This window comes from Canis aureus, chromosome 14, assembly GCF_053574225.1.
Source record: "Canis aureus isolate CA01 chromosome 14, VMU_Caureus_v.1.0, whole genome shotgun sequence".
Lineage (NCBI taxonomy): Eukaryota > Metazoa > Chordata > Mammalia > Carnivora > Canidae > Canis > Canis aureus.
In genome coordinates, this window is record NC_135624.1 from 41690258 (window position 1) to 41712603 (window position 22346).

At 55.0% G+C, this 22346-nt stretch overlaps 1 protein-coding gene across 13 annotated transcripts in view; it reads left to right on the forward strand.

Annotated features, from left to right (window-relative positions):
* Window positions 1-670: 670 nt before the first annotated feature.
* LIMCH1 (LIM and calponin homology domains 1) overlaps window positions 671-22346 on the forward strand; it is a 299956-nt gene continuing 278280 nt past the window's right edge. Inside the window, exons 1-3 of one of the 13 annotated variants that reach the window (XM_077847841.1) lie at window positions 671-854; window positions 16711-16798; window positions 17345-17406. In XM_077847841.1, the coding sequence (XP_077703967.1) occupies window positions 759-854; window positions 16711-16798; window positions 17345-17406 (246 nt within the window). In that variant the 5' untranslated portion in view covers window positions 671-758. Of the gene's footprint in view, window positions 855-13955; window positions 14172-16670; window positions 16799-17344; window positions 17407-22346 lie in introns of those variants that run through there. The other 12 variants (XM_077847846.1, XM_077847847.1, XM_077847850.1 and 9 more) reach the window with 12 other exon arrangements.

Genomic DNA, 22346 nt, shown 5'->3' on the forward strand with positions numbered 1-22346 from the left:
CTGGAGGGGGCGGGGCCGGGGCGTGGCGACGGCGGAGGGGCGGGACCAGGGCGTGCCCGGGGCGTGGCCAGGGGCGTGGCCAGGGGCGGGGCGGGGCGCCTGGGACAGGCCTGGGGCGCGGAGGCCGGGGTGGGGCGGAGCGCCGGGCGGGAGGGGCGGGGCGAGGGCGGGGCGCCTGGGACAGGTCTGGGGAGCGGAGCCGCCGGGCGGCGCGGGCCTGCGGCGGCGTCCTGGGGGCCTGGGGCGAGCGGGGGCGGGGCTATGGGCGGGGTGCCGGGGCGGGGCGCCTGGGACAGGCCTGGGGAGCGGAGCCGCCGGGCGGCGGGGGCACAGCTGGGACAGGCCTCGGTGCGGGGAGGCCGGTGCGGGAGGGGGCGGGGCCGGGGGCGGGGCGCCAGGCGGGAGGGGCGGGCCGGGGGCGGGGCCTGGGCGGGGCGCCTGGGACAGGCCTGGGGCGCGGAGGCCGGGCGGCGGAGTCCTGGGGGCCTGGGCGAGAGGGGGCGGGGCTGGGCCATGGGCGGGGCTAGGGGCGGGTGGGCGGGGCTGGGGCGGCTGGGACAGGCCTCGGTGCGCGGAGGCCGGGGCGGGCGGGGGCGGGGCGCCAGGCGGGAGGGCGGGCCGGGGGCGGGGCCGGGGCGGGGCGGGGCGCCGGGCGGGCGGGCGGGGGCGGGGCGCGCTCCTGCGGCGGCGGCGGCGGCGGCGGCGGCGGCTGTGCTCATCCCGGCGGCCCAGCGCTCGAGTGCACGCGGGCTTCGCAAATGGCTTGTCCCGCCCTGGGGCTGGAAGCCCTTCAGCCTCTGCAGCCGGAGCCGCCCCCCGAGCCCGCTTTCTGCGAGGCGCAGAAGTGGATCGAGGTAGGTGCCCCCGGCTGGCGGGAGGCCTTGCAGGGGCGCCCGAGGCCCGACCCGCGCACACGCACCGCGCCCGGCAGGTCCAGGCCCCCGCTCTCTCCCCGCTCCCTCCCTGGTTCCTTCGCCGGCGGCTCCGAGCCATCCTCCCGGCGGGCGGGCGGGCGGGCGTGAACGAGGGGCGCCGCAGCCGGGCGGTGCGCGGGGGCAGGGCGCCTCCCTCCCTCCCTCCATCCTTCCCTCCCTTCCTCCCTCCCCGCGCCCCGCGCACTCGGGGTCCTGCCCGCGTCCTGCCCGCCGCGCCCCCGGGCCGGGTCCTGCGGGTCAGGTGCGAGGCCGGGCCCGGAGCCCGCAGCACCCACCTGCCCGCCCCACCGCGCGCCCCGGGCGTCCCCGCCGCGCACTGCGCTTCTCGGGTGACCGGGTGGCGCCGGGAATCCCTGGAGCTCGGGGCCGACGCTCGGCGTCTCTGTCGGTGCAGCTCGCTGGCCCGGCGCCGCCAGGATGGCGTGTGCGGGGGGATCGGGCCTCGGAGGGCGCGAGGGGCAAGGTGACCCCCTGGGATCCTGGGCGGCCTTGCGGGAGGCCTGGCAAGGCGAATGTGACCCTCCGCTCGGTGACAGCCCTGCTCGCGGACAGTCGGGGGAGGAGGTGCGGCTGCGAAGCCTGCGAGGACCCAGGCCGCCGCTCCGTGACACCCCTGCAGCCCAGCAGCTCCCCAGAGCTGGGGGGTGGGTGCAGATGGGACTCTGCCAGCGGCCTGCACCCCCCCTGCCGCTCTCAGGCCCCCGCAGGAGCCCTGCCCCTCGGAGGGTCACTTGCTTCAAGCATGAGCCTTAGGCACAGCTTGGAAGCATGCATTTAAAAATAGGGTCAAAGAGACAAGACTGAACGTGAGGCTCCGTTGACAAAAGCCCCAGTCATACACGTCTCCTACTTCGTTGGCACATGACGAGATGAGGGAAAGACCCAGGCTTTTAAATTTCAATATGCGGCTGGAAGGGCGTGGGGTGTGACAGGTGCTGTCTGTGCTGAATCCTTGGGCTCACGGGACACACAGGACACGTTTGTAGTCACTGGCTTAGTTGGGAGTTGGAGGGCTGTATTGTGTGTGTGTGTGTGTGTGTGTGTGTGTGTGTTCTGGACCTTTAAAATATTAAAGTTTTAAAATATTAAAAATATCCTCAGGAGAGATTTTGGACGTGGTGGGAGGTGAGGGGAGGGTAGCAGAGCGGAGCAATCTTGCAGGTCTTGAAGGCGAGTGGTTTACTTACCCTCAATATCCTGCACCGTAACTCGTAATTGTACAAATTGTAATTGGTAGAGTCTACCTAGAAGACGGGCGGTCGGCGTATAAATTCCACGCAGGAAAGTGCACACGTCTTCAGTGCACACGTCCCCGAACGCCCTTATGTCTGGACGGTTACAGCCCCACCTAGATCAGGGCCTGCGGCGTGGCCTTCAGCCCGGGGTGGAGGGACCACGGTCTGTTTTGGAGGGGTGGCACATGGCAGGCCAGACGTGACGCGGCACAGGAGAGCAGCTTTTGTCCTGGTTCCACTGGTTTCCAGCAGAAGAAGGGCTTCCCCCGGAAGGCCGAGCCCCGCTGGGCCCCGCGGACGCCCGGCGTTGCTGGCGGGCCCGCCGTGGGCCGTGGGCTCGGACGGGCGGCCTGGGCTCCGCTGGGCTCCACTGGGCGCGTGCATTATTGAAGCGGCCTATCTCCTTTCAGTTGCGGAGTTCGGTTTCTGGGAAAGGAGAGCTTCCCCTCCCGGGCCGGTAGAAAGGTATTTGCTCCAGGGACAGATAGCGACCTCCCCTCTTCCTTCCCGGACGTTCCTCTTGAGATGTAAATGCCGCGTCTGCAGAGCGGGGATCCCGGAGCCCTAACAGATGGTTCTGGGTGCACTGGCCGGCAAACAAAGATTCCTGGGCTCCTGGGGCGATAACGTGGTACTCAGAGGAGCCGAAAGCCTCGGTGGATTGTTATCTCGAGACAATTGCATCTCCTTTAGGGGCCCCATTGTCTTCGGCAACATCCTCATTGGAAGGGCTTTGTTTTCCACTTTTGTTGGGTGGGTGATTAAGTTTCCCACACGCTCCCCTCCCCTCCAGGCCCCCCACACCCTCCCCCTCCCTTTGAGTAGTCAGGAATTTCACCCTTTCAGAAAAATGTTCCCTTGGGTGCAGCAGGTTAATAAACAAACTTTGCAGCTTGTCTTTCCCTGCAGCCCTTGGTCTTCCTTGAGTCATGGGTTGGCGAGAAGAGACTCATTCTTAATAGAGGCTCAAGGGAAAAGCTCCCCGAGCTCACTCGTTAGTGAGGAATTTCTCGGCCTTGGCTCTGGGCAGGCGGCGTGACTGGCAGGAAGCGGTGGCCTGGGAACTGCTGCTTCCACCTCAGCTGACAGAGGGGAGAGCCGGAATTGGGGTCAACCCCATAACACGGTGCCTTTTTTCCCCTTACAGCTGCAGAAGCAGGCCGCATGTCTTTTTTTTTTTTTTTTAAGATTTTATTTATTTATTCGTGATAGACACAGAGAGAGGCAGAGGCACAGGCCGAGGGAGAAGCAGGCTCCCTGCAGGGACCCCGACATGGGACTCGATCCCGTAACTTGGGGATCACTCCCTGAGCCAAAGGCAGACGCTCAACCACTGAGCCACCCAGGGGTCCCAAGGCTGCATGTCTTAATGTGGGTTTAGGGGCAGGCTTCCAGTATTGATTGTGGCCACCAGCAGACGGGGTCCTGACTTCCTTCCACATTCCTTTTCTAGAAGGGCCTTCCTCAACAAAGGGGCAGTTAGGACAGCATAGGGATTGGGAGGTCCGACTCTGGAACTGGGCAGCCTGGATCTGGATCCCGGGGCTGTGGCCTGCTAGCTGTGTGCCCTTGGTCACGCTGCGTTTCCTCTCCTTGTGGTTCTGAATCATTTTCTTTGAAAGCCGGCTTGAGTGCTTAACAGCAGCAAAACTCCCAAAGATGTCATCGAAAGCGTCCATGAAACGGGGGCGCCTCGTAGGAACAGCGTACCCACCCCTGGGACTGCTGTGAGAGTTAAAGAAGTTAACATATTCTAAGTGGGTGGGAGAGTACCAGTGGGACGGTTGGTGGTAGGACCCTTAATGGGTTCTTTGGCTGTTTCTTCCCACCGTCACTACCATCATCACCAACACCCCTGTGACCGCCGTCGTTGCGGTCTTTCCTACTGCTGTTTTCGGAAGAGAATCTTCAGGACCCTAAGTTTCTTACTGTAAAGAAATACAACTTGATTTACACACTGGCCTCATTCCATTCTCATCTACTTAACTTCTAGGCTCCCGATACCCGGCCTAGAAGTTAAGTAGATGCTCCGACACCTTGCATTCAGAGCGATTTAGGGGATCCGAGCACAACCAGTCATATCTACTCCTGAAATGATCCCGTTGGTCCAGGGAGGCTTAGAAAATAGATCCCTCAACCTCGTGTCGAGCATCTGCGCTTAAGGCCGAGGCTTGTCCCGCAACTCCAAGCAGAGGCTTAGCGCCTGTCCTCGTGCGCACGACCCAGTCATTGTACAAAAAGGGACTGAGTGTGAATAGCCCCCTCCCTGGTTGCATGGTCTTGTTGGCTCAAGTTGTATCTGTTCCTGGTAGGAAAAAAAGAACCCCTGCCTCTATTTCCCTTCCTTCCTTCCTTTCTTTTTTTTCTTTTTCTCTTGAGGATCCTCATTTTCTTGGTAACCACCGCCCCCCCGCACCCCCCCCCCCACCGGCCCCGCCCGGCCTTTGCCTCTCTGCCCACAGCAGTATTTATCAGTTCTAATCTGTAGCTCTGCTCTGCGGTGCCAAACCCTTTCTGGAGAGACAGATGCCCCTTCAGCTTGGTTTCAGTTGTGATTTGGAACAGGTTGCCAGGCCTTTGGGGAGGGCCTGCGAATTAACGCGGCTCAGGAGTGTCTGGGCTCCCTTAGCTCTCGTCACAGCCTGCCCGTGGGGCCCGGTGCTGAATGCGATCTGATCTGTGACCCAGTGCGTGAGACCGGGAGGGATCCGATCACCGCTTTGGGTCATGCCCCCCCCCCCGCCCATGTAGAATCGTTCTCTGACTCCGCTGGGACCTGACGTTGAAGGTGAAAGGCGCCAGGGTCCCTGACCCCCCAGGCTGAGAGGGGTGTATTGTTTGGCCGTGGGGAGCCCTCAGGCGTAGCCTTTGAGAGAGCCTCGCATTTAGCGGCCGGTAACACGTGAGGTTCGCCGTGTAGTGACGAGCGAACACGTGCCCTGAGTTCTCTGCTGATTCAAGTTCCCCACCTCTGTGGGGACATGATGAGTCTTCTTGCTGCTGCAGCGGAGCTGTGGCTTGGCAGGTGCCTGTGGGGCCAGGGAGCTGAGGAAGACCCAGGAAACCTCTTCTGCTAGGTCAGGAGAGGAGGAGGGTCTGAATACATATGTAAATTAAGGCGGGCAGCATCTTTCTCCCAAGGACGGGAATAATCGGGCCCGTTTGTAGACCAGCGGCTCGGGCACAATGCTGTCACGTGGTAGGGGAACAGTGCGGTCCCACACATTTGGGGAAAGGCGATTGGAATAGGAGGTGGGGCTGGCGCTTCTTGCCCCGGCATCTCCCTGGAAACCGAGTTTGCATCCGGGCCGGGCGAGCTCCACATGCAAGATTGAGCTCTGGCCACCAAGGGGGGGTAGGGCGGGGCGTGTGTTCCCAGCCACTGGGTCTCTTGGCCTCCCTGCTCCGCCGGTGGGTGACAATGGAGCCGTGATGCGGACATCTGGCTGTGATCCAATGGGTGGCAGTCCGTGCTCGGTGGGGCCAGGCAGCGCCTGCCACTTGGCCTGGCCGCTTCTCTCTTTGCTCTGGACCCTTCTGCAATTGAAGGGTGTTGTAGTTAGGGTACCAGGGTGATGATGGTGCGAAGCTGATGCCCGCAAGGATAAAAGCTGGTGTCTGCTGAGTGCCTACTATGTGCCGGGCACCGGGCTGCGGCGTCTACGTCTCCGTGAATCCCTTCTAAGTGAGTACTACTGTTACCCCCATTTACAGGAGAGAAAATTGAGGCCCTGAGATCAAGTATCTTGCCCAAACCTTTAAGTAATTGGCGGAAGTAGGACTTAATTAAAGCACCCTCCCTTCCTTCCTTCCTTCCCTCCTTCCTTCCTTCCTCTCTCTTGCCTTCTCTTTCTTTATTATTTTATTTATTTATTCCTGAGAGATACAGACAAAGGCAGAGACCCAGGCGGAGGGAGAAACAGGCTCCCTGCGGGGAGCCCGAGGCAGGACTCGATCCCAGGACCCCGGGGTCACGCCCTGAGCCCAAGGCAGATGCCCAACCACTGAGCCACCTGGGTGCCCTAAGCCACCATTTAACTTTTCTGAACATATGCATTGTTAGAGACCCAAAATCTATAGTTGAGGAAATCGGGGCTTTTGGGAACGGGGAACCCCATCCAGAGTCAGCTAGTCAGTGAGTCCTGATTGGAGTCGGGATTGAAATCCAGGCCGTCTGACTTTGCAGCCCTTGTTATCTGATCCCTTCTGTTGCCTCTCACGTCAGGACCAGGTGTCACAAACTCCTGTAAGGACCGAGCTTCCTGTTTCTCTGGCCGCGGAGGCCTCCCAGTCCTCCATCCCCCGCCCGTCTGTAGACTTCGGAAGCCGTGGGTCCCGTGGCTCGTCTCTTTCCCATAGAGCACGAAGGGATGTCCTTTCTCCAGTCTCACGTGTGGAAGCGCATGTGTCTGCGGCCTTGACCACCGCTCTCTCGCCCTCACCTGGGAGTGCTCCTGCCCGGCCAAGATCTCACCTGCGAACAGTTGTGTTGTTGGGCTAAGCCTGGAGGCAGGTCCTTCCAGGAGAGGAGATTGGCAGCCCTGTCCCATCCCCAGGAGCTGAAGGCCTGGAACAAAGCAGCTCTGTGACCTCTGGGGATCCTGCGTGCATCTTCCAGGCTCACCGTAATCCTTCTGGCCTTCATTTTCATGGTTGAGGACTGAATCGGTTAATACTGGTAGCTCTTTATTTTTTTTATTTTTTTATTTTTTAAATTTTTATTTATTTATGATAGTCACGGCGGGGGGGGGGAAGTGGCAGAGACACAGGCAGAGGGAGAAGCAGGCTCCATGCACTGGGAGCCTGATGTGGGACTCGATCCCGGGTCTCCAGGATCGCGCCCTGGGCCAAAGGCAGGCGCTAAACCACTGCGCCACCCAGGGATCCCGGTTGCTCTTTGAACTACTCTCACTGGAACTAGATTTTTTTCTCTTTTTTCATTTTTTTTAATTAAAAAAAATTTTTTTTAAAGATTTTATTTATTCATGAGCGACAGAGAGAGAGGCAGAGACACAGGCAGAGGGAGAAGCAGGCTCCATGCAGGGAGCCTGATGTGGGACTCAATCCCGGGTCTCCAGGATCACGCCCTGGGCCGAAGGAGGCGCTAACTGCTGAGCAGTTAGTTTTTTTTTTTAAAAAAAAGATTGATTGATTGATTTATGAGAGAGAGAGGGAGAGACTGAACAGAGTTCCTGCTGGGCATACAGCCTGCTGTGGGGCTCCGTCTGACGACCACGAGATCATGACTTGACCCCGAGCCAAGAACCAGGGCGCTTAACTGACTGAGCCACCCGGCCGCCCCTAATTTTTCTTTTTAATCCCAGTTTACTCCTCTGTGGTTCAGAACAAGGTGCAAAACAATTTTATAATATTTCCCCTCATTTGTTCCTAAGGATGTGTGTGTGTGTTTACATGTGAAGCAAAAGAAAGGTATCAGATACTATCTTTTTGGGGTGGAAGGTTGGGTGGGAAAACGCTGACTTCAGTGCAGTTCAATGAGGAAAAGAGAAGGATGAAATAACTTTGTTTTTAAGTGAGTATAAAAATAGTCCAATTGGAGGGTTATTGGATGTTACAGGAAAAAAAAATAGTCCTCTTAAAAAAAAAAAAAAGAAGAAAGACTGACAAGGTATGGGAAAGACGCCCGCCTGGACGCAAGGGGCTGTGCCGTCGGTGTCCCGAGGAAGAAGGATGTCGTGGAGCTGGGCTGTGCCGAGAACGACCTCGGGAGACGCGTCCTCATGGCGCTGATCCTGTGGGGCGGCTGCTGTAGCCCGGGGAGTTGTCTTCAGCGAGGGGACCGCGGGGCTGGGATCCGGCGTGTCGTGCCGGGTACTTCTTTCCGCTGGCCTTACACTCCCGGCAGAGGCCGCGTCCTTCCGCCCGTGGCGGGACCCCAGGGACCGAATACGGGTCATGCTGAGGAAGCTCCATGCCTCACTGCCCGCGTCCTGCCCGTGACCGGCGTGGCCACCGGGCCGCCGAGGACCGTCCAGCCGCACCCCGCCCGTGTGTCCCTAAATAGCCATCGGGAGGCCGTGTAAGGAGAGACAAGGAGAGACCTGCACTTGTTTCTCTTAAGTAAATGTCAAGGGCAAGGCCTTGTGGCGTTTTTACTTCCTTGACCCAAGGCTGTCATAAAAAAAATCCTCAGCCTTATTTTTCTGTTTTTTTTTTAATTTTTTTTTTTTAGCCTTATTTTTCTTACCGAGGGGTCGAAGTCTTATTTATTGCGCTGAGCACACAACTCTCTTTTCCTCCCCCGGATAAACATTTGCAAAGAATGCTATTCACACAATCATCTTCTAGTGGGAAAGTGAAGGGTAAGGCTATGGTAGGCTCGGCCAGACTGTTTAAAATATGAAAATAATTATTTGGGGCACCAGGCTATCAGTCATCTGTAAGTTCCCTCCAGTGCAGACGCTAAAAATAAGCATATGGTGAAAGTAAACATCAATGTGTGAAAGTATTTTAAACAAATTTTAAGCCTCGTTTCCTGGAAAGTAGCTGCTGGAGCTGCCGGGGCGAGTGGGGCGTTGGCCGGCGAGGCCTAAGCCTGGCTCCCGTCCACGTGGGGCGCACGGCCTCGCGCGCTGGGGGCTCGAGCTGGGGCACAAGCACGACTCGGGACACGCGGTGCGAGGACAGGAGACGGGGCTGGAGGGAAGGGGTCCTTGAGGCAGACGAGGGCCCGGGTAGCGTCGGGTTCACGCGCGACCCTTGACGGGTTGGGCAGGCGGGGCGTGAGGCGATGCCCGTGCAACGCGTGCTTGGGCTGTGGTGACACGCTAAGGAAAGGGGGCAGAGCCGGGTGCAGGACCCCCAGGTGCCCTGAAGGCGGGGTGGGGGGTGTCCGACGTGCCGAGTGTTCTGGCGGCCCGTTGGCCGGACACTCCCCGCGCCTCTCAGGACCCGGCCCACCTGCCCTCCTGGGAGGGACCTGCCCCGCGGAGGGGAGAGGCCTGGAGAAGGCTGCCGGCTCCCCGTGAGCGAGCCGAGCGCCTTGGCCCGGGCCCCTGGGTGGCGAGCGCATGTCCTTTCGTCAGGGAACCTGCCCCAGGCTCGTCTACAAGAAGGCGCTTTTTGAGCACAAGTCCCCAAGTCTGCAGGTGAGGGGCTGGTTTAACACCTGGACACCCCCCCTCCCCCGGCGTCTCGTGGTTCCACGCGGCTGCTGCACACTCATCATCAAGTCATCTGTCCAGAGAGAAGGACGGAGGACTAGGCAATGAAGAGCACATCCTTCTAGAAAAGTCCTCCCGACACTTCTGCTCACGTTCATCGCCCAGATGTTCAGTGACACGGCCACCGCTGGTCGCGGGGAGGCTTCGTGGTCCTCAGGCCGTTCTCCGGGTTCTGTTTGTCTGAGGAAAGGGGAGCCCGGGGGTGTCCTTTCTCCACTTCCTGGGGGGCAGATCCTTGCCAGACCGAGCTCAGATACATCGGCCTCCGAAGCTGACTCTCTGATTCCTCCCAGCCTGTCAGTCCATCCTGTCCATGTGCCCCCAGCGCCGAGTGTCCCCCTCTGTCTGAAGTGTCACTGTAGCTCAGTGGGCCGAGCGTGTGCCCGGTCAGACGGCCTCCTCTGGGGAGCCCCAGAGCTCTTGCGGCCCGGCCTGCACCTTCCTGTTGCTTCGTTGAAGATTTTATGTATTTATTCCCGGGAGGCCAGAGAGAGGCGGAGACGCAGGCTTCCCACGGGGCCCGATGCAGGACTCGATCCCGGGACCCCGGGCCCGGCCGAGTCTGTGTCACGTGGCCGCTCCTGCTCGTGTGCTCCCCGCGCCAGGGGTTCCCAGGAGCCCGGGCCCAGCGCACAGGCCCCCTCGTGGCACAGAAAACAGACTGACAGGAAGCAAGGTTGCTGGGTTTTTTTTTAAGACTGATTATAAAAAGCAGTTTGCCGGGGGTGGCCCGGAGACAGCCGCTGATTGGACGGACCCCGGGACTGTGATGTCACCGCTGGCTGTGGGCAGGTGCTATCAGTTGGAGTGACTTGGGCGGCCAGCTTCCCCTCGGGTGGACTGCCGTGGGCTCACGCTCCCTCCTGAGCGCGGGGAGCAGGCCCCCCTGTTCTTTAAACACATGCCCCCAGGCAATCTCGCCTGGGACTCTCCCATCTCCCTCCTCCCTCCAAGCCGCCAGCTGCCCCTCTTCCCTGTTGAGGCGTCCGGTAATTCCCACCTCTTAGTATGAAAGAAAGACCGGAGCATGTCTGCTTACAGGATATCCCCCCATAAAAAAGCCCTGAGGCATTTCTTTTTTTTTTTAATTTTTATTTATTTATGATAGTCACAGAGAGAGAAAGAGAGAGAGGCAGAGACATAGGCAGAGGGAGAAGCAGGCTCCATGCACCGGGAGCCTGATGTGGGATTCGATCCCGGGTCTCCAGGATCGCGCCCTGGGCCAAAGGCAGGCCCAAACCGCTGCGCCACCCAGGGATCCCCCCTGAGGCATTTCTAAAAAATTTTTTCTTATTTTTAAGAATTTTTGAAAAAAATTTTGTTTTATTTTTTTCAGTGAAATACAGTATTTTTATTCGATAAATAATTGTCCAACATCCCTGTACGTGTTATACTATGAAAAATATACAATTGGGAAGACGTAGGTGATTTCTTTAATTTTTTTTTACTGTTTGATTGTATTTCTTCTTTTTAATTAATTAATTTTTTCAAAGATTATTTATTTATGATAGAGAGTGAGAGAGGCAGAGACACAGGAGGAGGGAAAAGCAGGCTCCATGCCGGGAGCCCGACATGGGACTCGATCCCGGGACCCCAGGATCACGCCCTGGGCCGACGGCAGGTGCTAAACTGCTGAGCCACCCGGGGATCCCCTTTATTTTTAATTTAAATTCAATTAACATGTAGTGCCCGGTTAGCTTCAGGGGCAGAGGTCCGCGATCCATCAGTCCTCTACAACACCCAGAGCTCATCCCATCACGTGCCCTCCTCTGTGCCCATCACCCGGTTACCCCGTCCCTCACTGCCCTCCCCCGTCCCATGACCCTCAGTTCGTTTCCTGTGATTAAGAGTCTCTTATGGGTTGTTTTGTTTTATTTCCCCTCCCTTCCCCTCTCATCCTCTGTTTTGTTTCTTAAATTCCACATACGAGTGACGTCGTATGACAATCGCCTTTCTCGGATTGATTTATTTTGCTTAGCATAACCCCCTCTAGTCCATCCCCCTCTAGTCCATCCACGTCATTGCAAATGGGAAGATGTCATTCTTTTGGACGGCTGGGTATGTATAGACCGCAGCTTCTTATCCATCATCCGCCTGGGGCCCCGAGGCTCCTCCCACAGCCTGGGTGTTGGGGACGCTGCTGCTGTGAACACTGGGGTGCAGCTGCCCCTCCAGATCGCTGCCTCCATCCCTTTGGGGTAAATCCGCAGCAGCGCGCCTGCTGGCCGCAGGGCAGCTCTGCCTGGAACTTCCCGAGGAACCTGCCCGCCGCCCCGTCCCGGAGCCGCTGCACCAGCCAACCAGCCACGTCCCCCCACAGCGCAGCAGGTTCTTCCCCTTCCCCTGCCTCCTCCCAACCTCTCATGTTTCCTGAGGTTTTTTTTTTTTTTTTAGCTTTGTCTTTTTTTTTTAATAATAAATTTATTTTTTATTGGTGTTCAATTTGCCGACATACAGATTAACACCCAGTGCTCATCCCGTCAAGTGCCCCCGTCAGTGCCTGTCACCCAGTCACCCCAACCCCCCGCCCTCCTCCCCTTCCACCACCCCTAGTTCGTTTCCCAGAGTTAGGAGTCTTCGTGTTCTGTCTCCCTTTCTGATATTTCTTCTTCTCCCTTCCCTTCTATTCCCTTTCACTATTATTTATATTCCCCAAATGAATGAGAACATATAATGTTTTTAACTGTAGCCACTCTGCCAGGTGAGGTGGCACCTCGTTGTGGTTTTGATGTGCATTTCCCGGAGGAGGAGTGATGCGGAGCATCCTGCGGTGCATCTGTTGGCCACCTGGATGTCTTCTTTGGAGAAATACCCGGTCGTGTCTTCTGCTCAGTTCTTAATCGGATGATTTGTTCTCTGGGTGTTGAGTCTGATGAGTTCTTTATAGATGTTGGTTATCTGATGAGACATTTGCAGATATCCTCCCCCGTCCTGCTGGTTGTCTTCTGGTTCTGTGGATTGTTTCCCTCGCTGCGCAGCAGCTTTTTACCTCGCTGCGTCCCCGTAGTTCGTTTTTGCCTTCGTTTCCCTTGCCTTTGGAGATGTGTCCAGCAAGAAGTTGCTGTGGCCAAGGTCACAGGGGTCGCTGCCTGTGTTCTCCTCTAGGATTTTGATGGAATCTTGTCTCACATTTAGATCTTTCATCCATTTTGAGTGTATCTTTGCGTTTGGCTTAAGAGAAGGGTCTAGTTTCGTTCTTCTGCACGTGGCTACCCAGTTTTCCCAGCATCATTTGGTGAAGAGACGGTCTTTTTTTTTTTTTTTTTCATTAGATATTCTTTCCTGCTTTGTCAGAGATTAGTTGCCCATAGAGTTGAGTTGAACCCATTTCTGGATTCTCTATTCTGTTCCTCGATCTGTGTCTGTTTTTGTGCCAGGACCACACTGCCTGGGTGATCACGGCTTTGTAAGTACAGCTTGACGTCCAGAATCATGATGCCTCCAGCGTTGGTTTTCTTTTTCAATGCTGCTTTGGCTATTCGGGGTCTTTTCTGGTTCCGTACAAATTTTGGGATTATTTGTTCCAGCTCTGTGAAAAAAGTTGATGGTATTTTGATAGAGATTGCATTGGATGCATAGATTGCTCTGGGTAGCATAGACATTTTAACAAAATTTGTTCTTCCAATCCATGAGCGTGGAACATTTTTGCATTTCTTTGTGTCTTCTTCGATTTCTTTCATGAGTGTTTCATAGTTTTCTGAGTACAGATCCCTTGCCTCTTTGGTGAGGTTTATTCCCAGGTATCTTATGGTTTTTGGTGAGAGGAAAACTTCTAATATGGTGATAACCTGTGTGATTCTTACTAGGTAGGTATTTTTTTTTTAAGAGGAGAATATCCCATAAAAGCTAATGGCCAGTAACTGGAATAAATAAATGACCACAGCTATGAACATCATTGTCATGACCCAATGGAAACACTGAGAAATAGCATCCTCTCTGCCTTTCCTGCAGAAAACTTAGCCTCTTTTGGAGCTGAATGTTGTCATCAACCAACAGATGTGGTTGCCGCCTATTTCCTTAGAGACCTTGTAAGATGTAATAAATAGGAGGGCCGGGTGACAAGTGGCGTCTGATTCATCGTGTTATGAGAGTTGGCAAAATGTGATAACACAGAGTGATAAAGCAGCTAGTTCAGTGCCAAATTGTGCCAGTGCCAGTCTAGTCCCTTGTTTGAGTTAACGGGAAGTCGTATCTATGTATCACACCTGGCCTGGTGCCTGGCACAAAGGTAAGTGCTGTTTTATGCCCATTTTACAGATGAGAAAGCTGGAATACAGTTAGCTGATTTGCCTGGTGTCATGTAGCTAATAAGTGGCAGGGCTGGAATTTGTACCTGGGAGGTCCTGTTTCAGAGCTGGAGCTTCAGCTGGTGACTGATGTAAAAGCAAAACTCCTAAAAATCATGGTCCGGATTAACTCTCTAACCAACCCCTCTGCTCCCCCTCCTCTTTCCTGTAATAGCCGTTTATTGAGCACTTTCTTTGTGCGTGGTGCCATCAGTTGCTAGGAGACCACTCTCTCTGTGCTAGTCACTTCCAGGGTTCTTACTGCTTTTGTCAGTGTTCTGGTTATGGAATTGAATGGGGCTTGAGCCTTCTGCCTGAAACCTATATTTTCCATAAGCCCTGTTATTTTTTTTTTTTAGGTTGTGCTTTTGCAAAACACAAGGTTGTTGGTTATTTGTCTTCCTTTGGGACAGTGTCCCTTCATTTTCAGGGGCATGTGTATTCTTTTAGAGTAGACATGCTTGGATCTCCGTGTTTTGTGCAGACTTTACCGTCTTTCACTCACGGGCTCAGACATACAGCTGTAATCAGGTAATCTGGGGTCTTGGGTTATAAAGCGACTTTTTAAGGAACTTCACATTTCCTATCTACTGTCAGAAGACCTCGCGGGGTTACATTCCACCGTGAAAGATGGACCCTGAACACAGAGCTCCATGCACAATCTGTGTTCAGAAAGGGGAGAGCAGGGTGTGTGGACGGTGGAGAGGCTGGGACCACCCTTGGTCTATGGGGCCTGGGTCAGGCCTCCAAGGAAGTGCTGTTTAAGCAGAGACCCAAAGGGTGAGCAGGGACTGGCCAGGCAAAAAGGAGCAGGATGTGGGAACCCTATGAAGGAGTCCAGTAAAGCAGGAGTGTTGGGAGTCAGAGGTGCAGGTGCAGGATGTAGCTGCCATAGGTGGAGGGGGAACTGCTCAACCCTCAGGTAGAATATAGGGGTCCTCAGTGCTGCTGGCCTGGGCCAGGGGGCCTTGCATAGCTGTCAAGGAGGTGGGGTCTTCTCCCAAACTCCCTCAAATTACCATAGCCTATGACAATAGTTTCTGAGGGCTGGTAACCCCGTCGGCCCCGTTCTAAGCACTTCACTTCTCACCCACCCTGTGAGGCAGGCTCGAACTCTCTTTATTTCCACTTTAAGGAGAAATAAGTAAAGCCACATAGTCATTAGATGGCGAAGCGGACCTTCAAACCCAGGCAGCCCGTCTGCTTCACCTGTGCTGGTCACCCCCGTGCTATGGGGTGTGATATGGGCTCCTCACCAGGGGCACCCTAGAGGAAGAGTGGCGAGGGGCAGCATAGCGAGGAGTGCAGGTGGGGCAGGGGCTGCCTAAGGATACAGGAGGCCATTGTTAGCCCTAGACATGCTTTCAGTATTTTCAAAGAAACCCCCCAAAATGAATGTCTTCACTCAATACCCTGCTGGATAGTTGCCACCCGGGAAGGAGAGGAATCTTATCTAAACGAGGCTCTGGGCACGTCCCCAACCCCACATTTTAATGCATAAGGGAACCCTGGGCTCCAGGTGGCCCGATGAACCCTGGTGGTGTTCTGATATGGTGGGTCACTGACTTTTAACTACCACCAAGGGTCGTGGATTGTATGATGCCAAATTTTTTTTTCTGTTCATTTGGTTTTATATGAGCATGTGTTGCATAGTTTTTCATTCACGTTTTTTGGGTACGTGTTTCAGTTAGTATCCTGATGGTTGCAACCAAGAGAAATCCAACCCAAACTGGCTTGGATAGGAGGGTGGTTTACTGGCTCGTTGGCAGTCTGGCGGTAGATCCCTATTTCAGAGGAAGCTGACTCAGCAGCAGAATGTTATCAGTGAGGACAAGGGTTTTCTCCACCATTCCCGAGCTGTGCATCGCGGGACTGTATGCTTAGGAATTACGCAGCACATCCGCACCTGTCCTGCGAGCCCTAGAAAGTCTAGGCTCCTCTAGCTGAAGGCTGACGGGGCAAGAACGGTTCCAGTCCCCGCGTTCTCCTTATGCCTTCTAGGCAGGAAGGGGACACATCCCCCTCTTGGTCACCAGGAGAATGGACAAGTTGACTAGCTTAAGCCAAACTGGCTCCACCCTGGTGTATCTCTAACGAAGATCGAAGATCGTGGCTGCTACCCTGTAACGAAGCGCTGGGCTCCCGAGAGCAAAATCTGGGAAGTAGACCCAAGGAGGCCACCAACAAAGTTACCAACGTTTTAATTAAAATGTGACAGTATGAGACACTCTTAATCATAGGAAACACACTGAGGGTCATCAGAGGGGCAGGGGCGGAGGGGACGGGGTAACTGGGCGATGGGCATGAAGGAGGACACGGGATGGGATGAGCACTGGGGGTTGTATAAGACTGATGGATCACTGACCTTTGCCTCTGATACTAATAATACATTATATGTTAATTAATTGAATTTAAATAAAATTAAAAAAAGAATAATAAAGATAGCATATAGGAATTCACACACATGGGTGGCAAGACTCGAGAAAAGCAAGGAAATAATTAAAATAAAAAACTCAGAACAGTGGCTATGTCTTGGAAGTGAGTTTGAGGGATTGACTAAAAAAAAGGCATTCATCAATTGTTTTATTCTGATTTTTAAAAAGATTTATTTATTTACTTATGATAGACATAGAGAGAGGGAGAGAGAGAGAGAGGCAGAGACACAGGAGGAGGGAGAAGCAGGCTCCATGCAGGGAGCCCGAAGTGGGACTCGATCCCGGGTCTCCAGGATCGCACCCTGGGCCAAAGGCAGACGCCAAACCGCTGAGCCACCCAGGGGTCCCTTATTCCGATTTTAATAATACTAGAAGAGGGTCAGTTTTAAAGATGTCATTAAATGCAAAGTGCTCAACCCAGCACCTAATTGGTTCTATTAGGTATAAAAATGCGATTGAATGATTCAGAAGTGTTGATTAACAGGTAATACAGCCCACACGAGTCAATAGCAAAAATCCCAAATAATCCAGTTTAAAAATAGGGAAAGGAATCGAATAGAGATTTTTTCAAAAAGGACCTGCCGATGGCCCACAGGTGCCTGAAGAGGTGCTCCATCAACATCACTCATCCGCAGGGAAATGCAACTCAGAACCGCAGTGAGACATCACGTCACACCCGTTGGGATGGCGATGGCACCGCCCTGGAGAGCGGAAGCAGCGTTGGTGAGGAGGTAGAGGGACGAGGGCCCTGGTGCCCTGGGGATGCAAATTGGTGCGGCCACTGTGAGAACAGTATGGAGGCGTCTCAAAAATTAAAAGCAGAATTATCAGGGGCACGTAGGTGGCTTAGTTCTTTAAGCCTCCAGCTCTCGATCTCAGCTCAGATCTCGATCGCAGGGCGAGAGCTCAAGCCCCACGTTAATTAATTAATTAATTGCGAGAATTACGATATGACCCAGCAGCTCCACTCCTGGGTGCAATACATCCAAAGGAAATGAGAACAAGATACCAGGGGCGCCTGGGGGGCCCCGGGGGTGGACCGTCTGCCTTCTGCTCGGGTCATGATCCCGGGGTCCTGGGATCCAGTCCCACGTGGGGCTCCCCACTCAGCGGGGGGCCTGCTTCTCCCTCTGCCCCTCCCCCACTCCGTCTTCTTGCAAATAAATAAGTAAATAAGTAAGTAAGTAAGTAAATAAATAAATAAAATCTTAAGAAACAACCAAAACCCCAGATACCAAAGAGGCATGTGCACTCTCACGTCTCATGCAGCACTGTCCACGCTGGAGGAGATACGGGAACAATCCAGCTGCCCCCCATCAATGGATAAAGAGGTGAGGCGTGGTGGGTCCCACACAGATGCACACGGCGTGGACATGTCCGTAGTGTCCACACCCGCACGTATTGCACGGTGGGGTGCCGCCAGAGAAAGAGGGAATCCTGCCATTTGTGGCAACATGGGTGGCCGTGAGGGCACGACTGGGTGAGGCGCCCACCCCGGGGCGGGGGGACACGGGGGAAGCTGGTGAAAGGGCCCAGGCCTTCACGGGGAGAGGAACAGGGGCTGGGGCTCTGACTGTGTTGCAGCAGCGAGCTCTGCTGCGAGCAGAACTGAAACGTCCTCAGGTGTCCTCGAGCATCTTCTCACGTCTACAAGTGTCCGCGTACTTGTGTGACACGAGAGGTGGCGCGTCTTAGTGGCTGGGTGAGCGGGAGCCTTTCCCAAGGTCACATGTCAGATTACCACCTGTGCAGCTTTGAGTGCCTTACAAGTTTTGTCAGTTTGCCTCCGTAAAGTGAGGGAGAGAGTCGAGGAAGGTGCACCTGGGCCTCAGTTTCCCTTTCTGCTCATGAACGGACCTTTGCGCCGCGTCTTCAAACAGCAGCTTGGGAAAAACATTCGACTTGAAAATCCTCGGCACTGGGATCTGCTTGATGTCCCCACCGAGTTCCTATTCCTCACCTGAGGGTGTCCTTTGGGGGGACCTGTGGGCTGCGGGGAGGACCCTGTGGGCTGGGGGGAGGACCCCACGGGCTGGAGGGAGGATCCCGCGGGCTGGGGAGAGGACCCCACAGGCTGGAGGACCCCGTGGCCTGGAGGGAGGATCTCGCAGGATGGAGGACTCTGCGGGCTGGAGGGAGGATCTGCGGGCTGGGGGGAGGACCCCGCGGGCTGGAGGGAGGACCCGCAGGCTGGAGGACCCTGTGGGCTGGAGGGAGGACCTCGCAGGAGGACCCCGCAGGCTGGAGGGAGGACCCCGTGGGCTGGAGGGAGGACCCCATGGGCTGGGGGGAGGACCTCGCAGGATGGACGACCCCATGGGCTGGAGGGAGGACCCGCGGGCTAGGGGAAGGATCTTGCAGGATGGAGGACCCCGCTGGCTGGAGGGAGGATCCTGCAGGCTGGAGGCAGGAGCCCGTGGGCTGAGGGGAGGACCCCGCAGGCTGGAGGATCCCACAAGCTGCAGGATCCCGCGGGCTGGGGGCCACTGGCTGTGCCCGGCGGCGGTCGTCCCCATCCTCTGGCCCAGGGCCCCGGATCGGCCGGGTGCAGCAGGTCTCCTGCGAAGCTAGTGCATGAAGGAGGAGGGTAAAAATAAAAACCAGTAGGCAGCCTGCCTGGGGTCAGGACCCCTGAAGCTCAGAGGCTGCTGGTCCTTGGTGGGATTTTCCATTCCCTGCGGTTGTTGACGGGGTCGTGGTGGTTCCGGTGATGGTTTGCAGGTTACTGGGATCCAGCTCAGCAGTTGCCCGGCCGGCGGGGCACCTGCCTCACTGGAGAGGGTGCTTGGAGTTTACGACCCTTGCTCTTGACACGAGTTTCTTATTTGCCTCATTACTTACCATACAGCCTTCAATCAACTGTTTTTCCAAAGGCACCTCTTCTACAGAGTTACTCCTCGACCGAAGACGCTCCCCTCCCCGCTGCTCCTTTTTTTTTTTTTTTTTTTTTGGTTAATACAATGAAATGAGCGTGCCATTATAGAATCTTTAAAAAATATGGTTTTCTTTGTAATATGGAAAAAAAAAAAGAGTAACGGTGTTTCAGTATCGTATCAATGATCCAAGCAGAGCAGTTTTTCAATCCTGCCGTTCTTTGGGGTTTTGACCTTTGTGTTTTTTTATTCATTTTTTTAATTTTTATTTTTTTGACCTTTGTGTTTTTTTTATTCATTTTTTTAATTTTTATTTTTTTGATCTTTGTGTTTTTAAAGTGTGCATTTGCTGGTTTTTAAAGCTCTGGTCCCTATTATTAGAAATACTGAGATTTTATTTTTGGCATTTGGCTAAGTTTTTTTTTTATCTTTTGGTGCTAATGCAGATTCTGTATCATGTTTTCCTCAGTTTACAGGTAGCTTTGAGCTATGTGGGATTTTTTTTCTTCCCTCCTCCTATAGGCCTTGTGGCTCTTAAGGTAGGCATCTCTCTGTGATCTGTAGACCGAGGTCAAATCCCCCAATGGCATTTGCTTGGCAGTGGCAATTGTAAAGAATATGAAACATTTATATTTAAAATATGTGAGAAAAAAATAAAATATATGAGAAATATAGGTATAAGTTATTTAAAAGAAGTAAAATGACTTTGAAATACCTAACAGAAACGTTTCTGATTTTTTTTTTTTTCTGCAATGTTTATATCATCCTGCTAGTGTGGAATAAGAGTTCTTCTAAAACTTTCTTACATATTCATTCATTAAGTCATGCATTTACAGACATCTTCGAAGAGACTGCTAATGGCCCCGGGTTTCCTTCTGGGGCGGTGGAAGTATTCTTGAATTAAGGAGTGGTCATGGTTGCCCACTCATCTATAGTATTTAGTGAAAATACTAAAAAATTCTGATATATGCACTTTGAAAGGCTGAGCTTCTGTTATAGGAGTTGTATCTCAACAGTGTTAGGGTTCTTACTGTTCTAACCACTATGCTTAGCCTTCAAGACATGGAAATAAGGCTTTCGGGTACGGGGAATTCAATTCTAGGTACGATGGTGCAACGATCCACCCTCAACGCCCGGTGGGAGACGGTGATGGTTTGCTCTTTTCTGGCTCACAGATCAAGGACGGTCCTGCCTCCGGCTCTGGGTTGGCCACAGTCCGCTCGAGGCCGTGTTGGGTTCAGGTCGGCTCCGTGTCTGCGTCCTTTTCAACCAGAAGCAAGTGGAGGGGACGTTGTCTTAACAGCAAATGAACAGAAGGTGCAGCAGAGCCCGTCAAGCCGTAAATGGGCTCCCAGTCTCCACTTGCTTTACGTTGGTTCGTGTTGCAGTGTCAGAGCACAAAATGTGGCCGCGTCCAGAGTCCGGGGTGGGCGGGGGTAGGGGGAGGACAGTCTAAGTCACGGTGGGAGGGGAGTGCATGCATGTTTTTCGAATCCTATTCCGACCGCCGCACCGCCGCACCGCTGCAGTGTTGGGAAACAGGTCTGTGCCGGTTTCCTTGGGGCCACACGGGGGGAAGTGAACATTTCTTCCCTGGTAGGGGTTGGCACACTCGAGGAGATGGGTGCTGGCTGGAGGCCTGAGCGGTGAGCAAATATCGGCGTCTGGATGCGGAAGGTGGGGGCGAGAAGGGGGAAGAATGGGCTGGAGATGAGCCTTCTAGACTTGGGCAGAGGCGTGGGGGTATGTGGGGCCGGGCGTGTGTGGACAGCTGCGGGGCTGGGGCGGGGCATGGTGCGAGAGGGCATTGGGTTACGTCGGGGAGGGCCCGGTGCTCCTCGCATTTGGGCTTGGTGCTGAACCTGACTGGTGGCTCCAGCGTTGGCGGCCTCGCTTAGGACCTTTGTGAGAAGCTTGCTTGGCCTCTGTGGGGATTGGTTCATCGTCTGTGAAACGGCGAGGGTACTCCCAGTGTCTGCTGCGGGGATTGTGCCTCAATGGAAGCATTTGACACGCGATCAGGGGCTCAGTAGGCGTTACCTGCTGTTAATACCTTAACATGGTGTGGGGGTTGTACCCGTAGGCAGTGGGGGGTAACTGCACGGTACGGACGGGATAATTGTAGGATCTTCCGGGAGGGTGACCTCAGGATGATGGTAGTGGCCAGTCCTGAAGCAGAGCGGCTGCAGGGTTGCTGCAGTGAGAGAGGTCAGAGGTGGTGACGTAAGAGCAGTGGACGTGAATGTTCAAGGTGCGAACTCGATGAGACCTAGTGACTGAATGAACGTGGGAGACGCATGGCGAAATGGAGAAATCGAGGAAGCGTCCCAAATGTACTGCTTGGTCGCCGGGTGGGGGGGCGGCTTGGATCATTTCCTGAGACGGGGAACCTCGGGGAGGAGTGGGGTGAGGTGATGGGGTGGGTCAGGCCTGTATGTCGAGGATCCCGTGAGATGTTTTAAGGAGTAGGCCTGTGGCTGCGAGAGGTCGGGGTATAGGGCGAGCTGCCTTGTGACTGTGGGGGTGGCTGGAGGCCCCGGGGAGGCGTGGAAACGGGTCCATCGTGGTCCTTGCCAGCGGAGGAGGAGAGCAGTGAAAAGCGGCAAGAGAGGAGCTGATCGCAGCTGGGGTCGCTTGCTTCTGTGTTTGAGGGGGACAGACGAGGACACAGTGGGGGCCTGCCGAGAGGGGAGGGGGACACACGCTACAGGACAGAGAAGGCAGGACGGGCACAGCCAGATCCCGGAGACACGCGGGGAGGGCGTCGAGATCATGTGGTAGCAGAAGGGACGCTGCGGGGTGTTTGCCAAGGGAGCATAACATTTTGTGTTGGTGCGTTACCGACGTTTGCTGCGTAACGAGTTAGCCCGATGCACGGCATCGTAAACCAACAAATATTGATCATGTTGTGGTTTCTGCGGGTCAGAGACTTGGGATCAGTGGGCAGTTCTGGCCCAGGGCCTTTTCTGAGGTTGCAGCCAAGGTGCTGGATGGGGTTGCAGTGGCCTGAGGGCCGGGCGACGGGGCTGCAGACCCGGGGCTAAGACGGTGAGCGGGAGCTTCGGGCCTTTGGTGGCAGTTGACCAGAGGTCTTAGGACCTCACCACCCAGGCCTCTCCATGGGGCCGTGTGTGTGTCCTTGTGACACACGCTGACCTTCCCCGTCACTCCGACTGAGTCAGAGGTCAATGAGGACACAAGCCCTCTGACGGATCGGCCGTAGACCTCACAGGCTTCCCTCCCGGCTGCACCCTGTTCCTGGAAATGGGTCCCTAACACAGTCCCCATCAAGCAGGACGGGGCTCAGGCTTCAGGGAGAGGGAGGAACCTCGAGGAACTTGTGGCCCTACTTGAAAACCACCACGGGGGCTATGGCACCAGCATGTGATGTGTTTTAT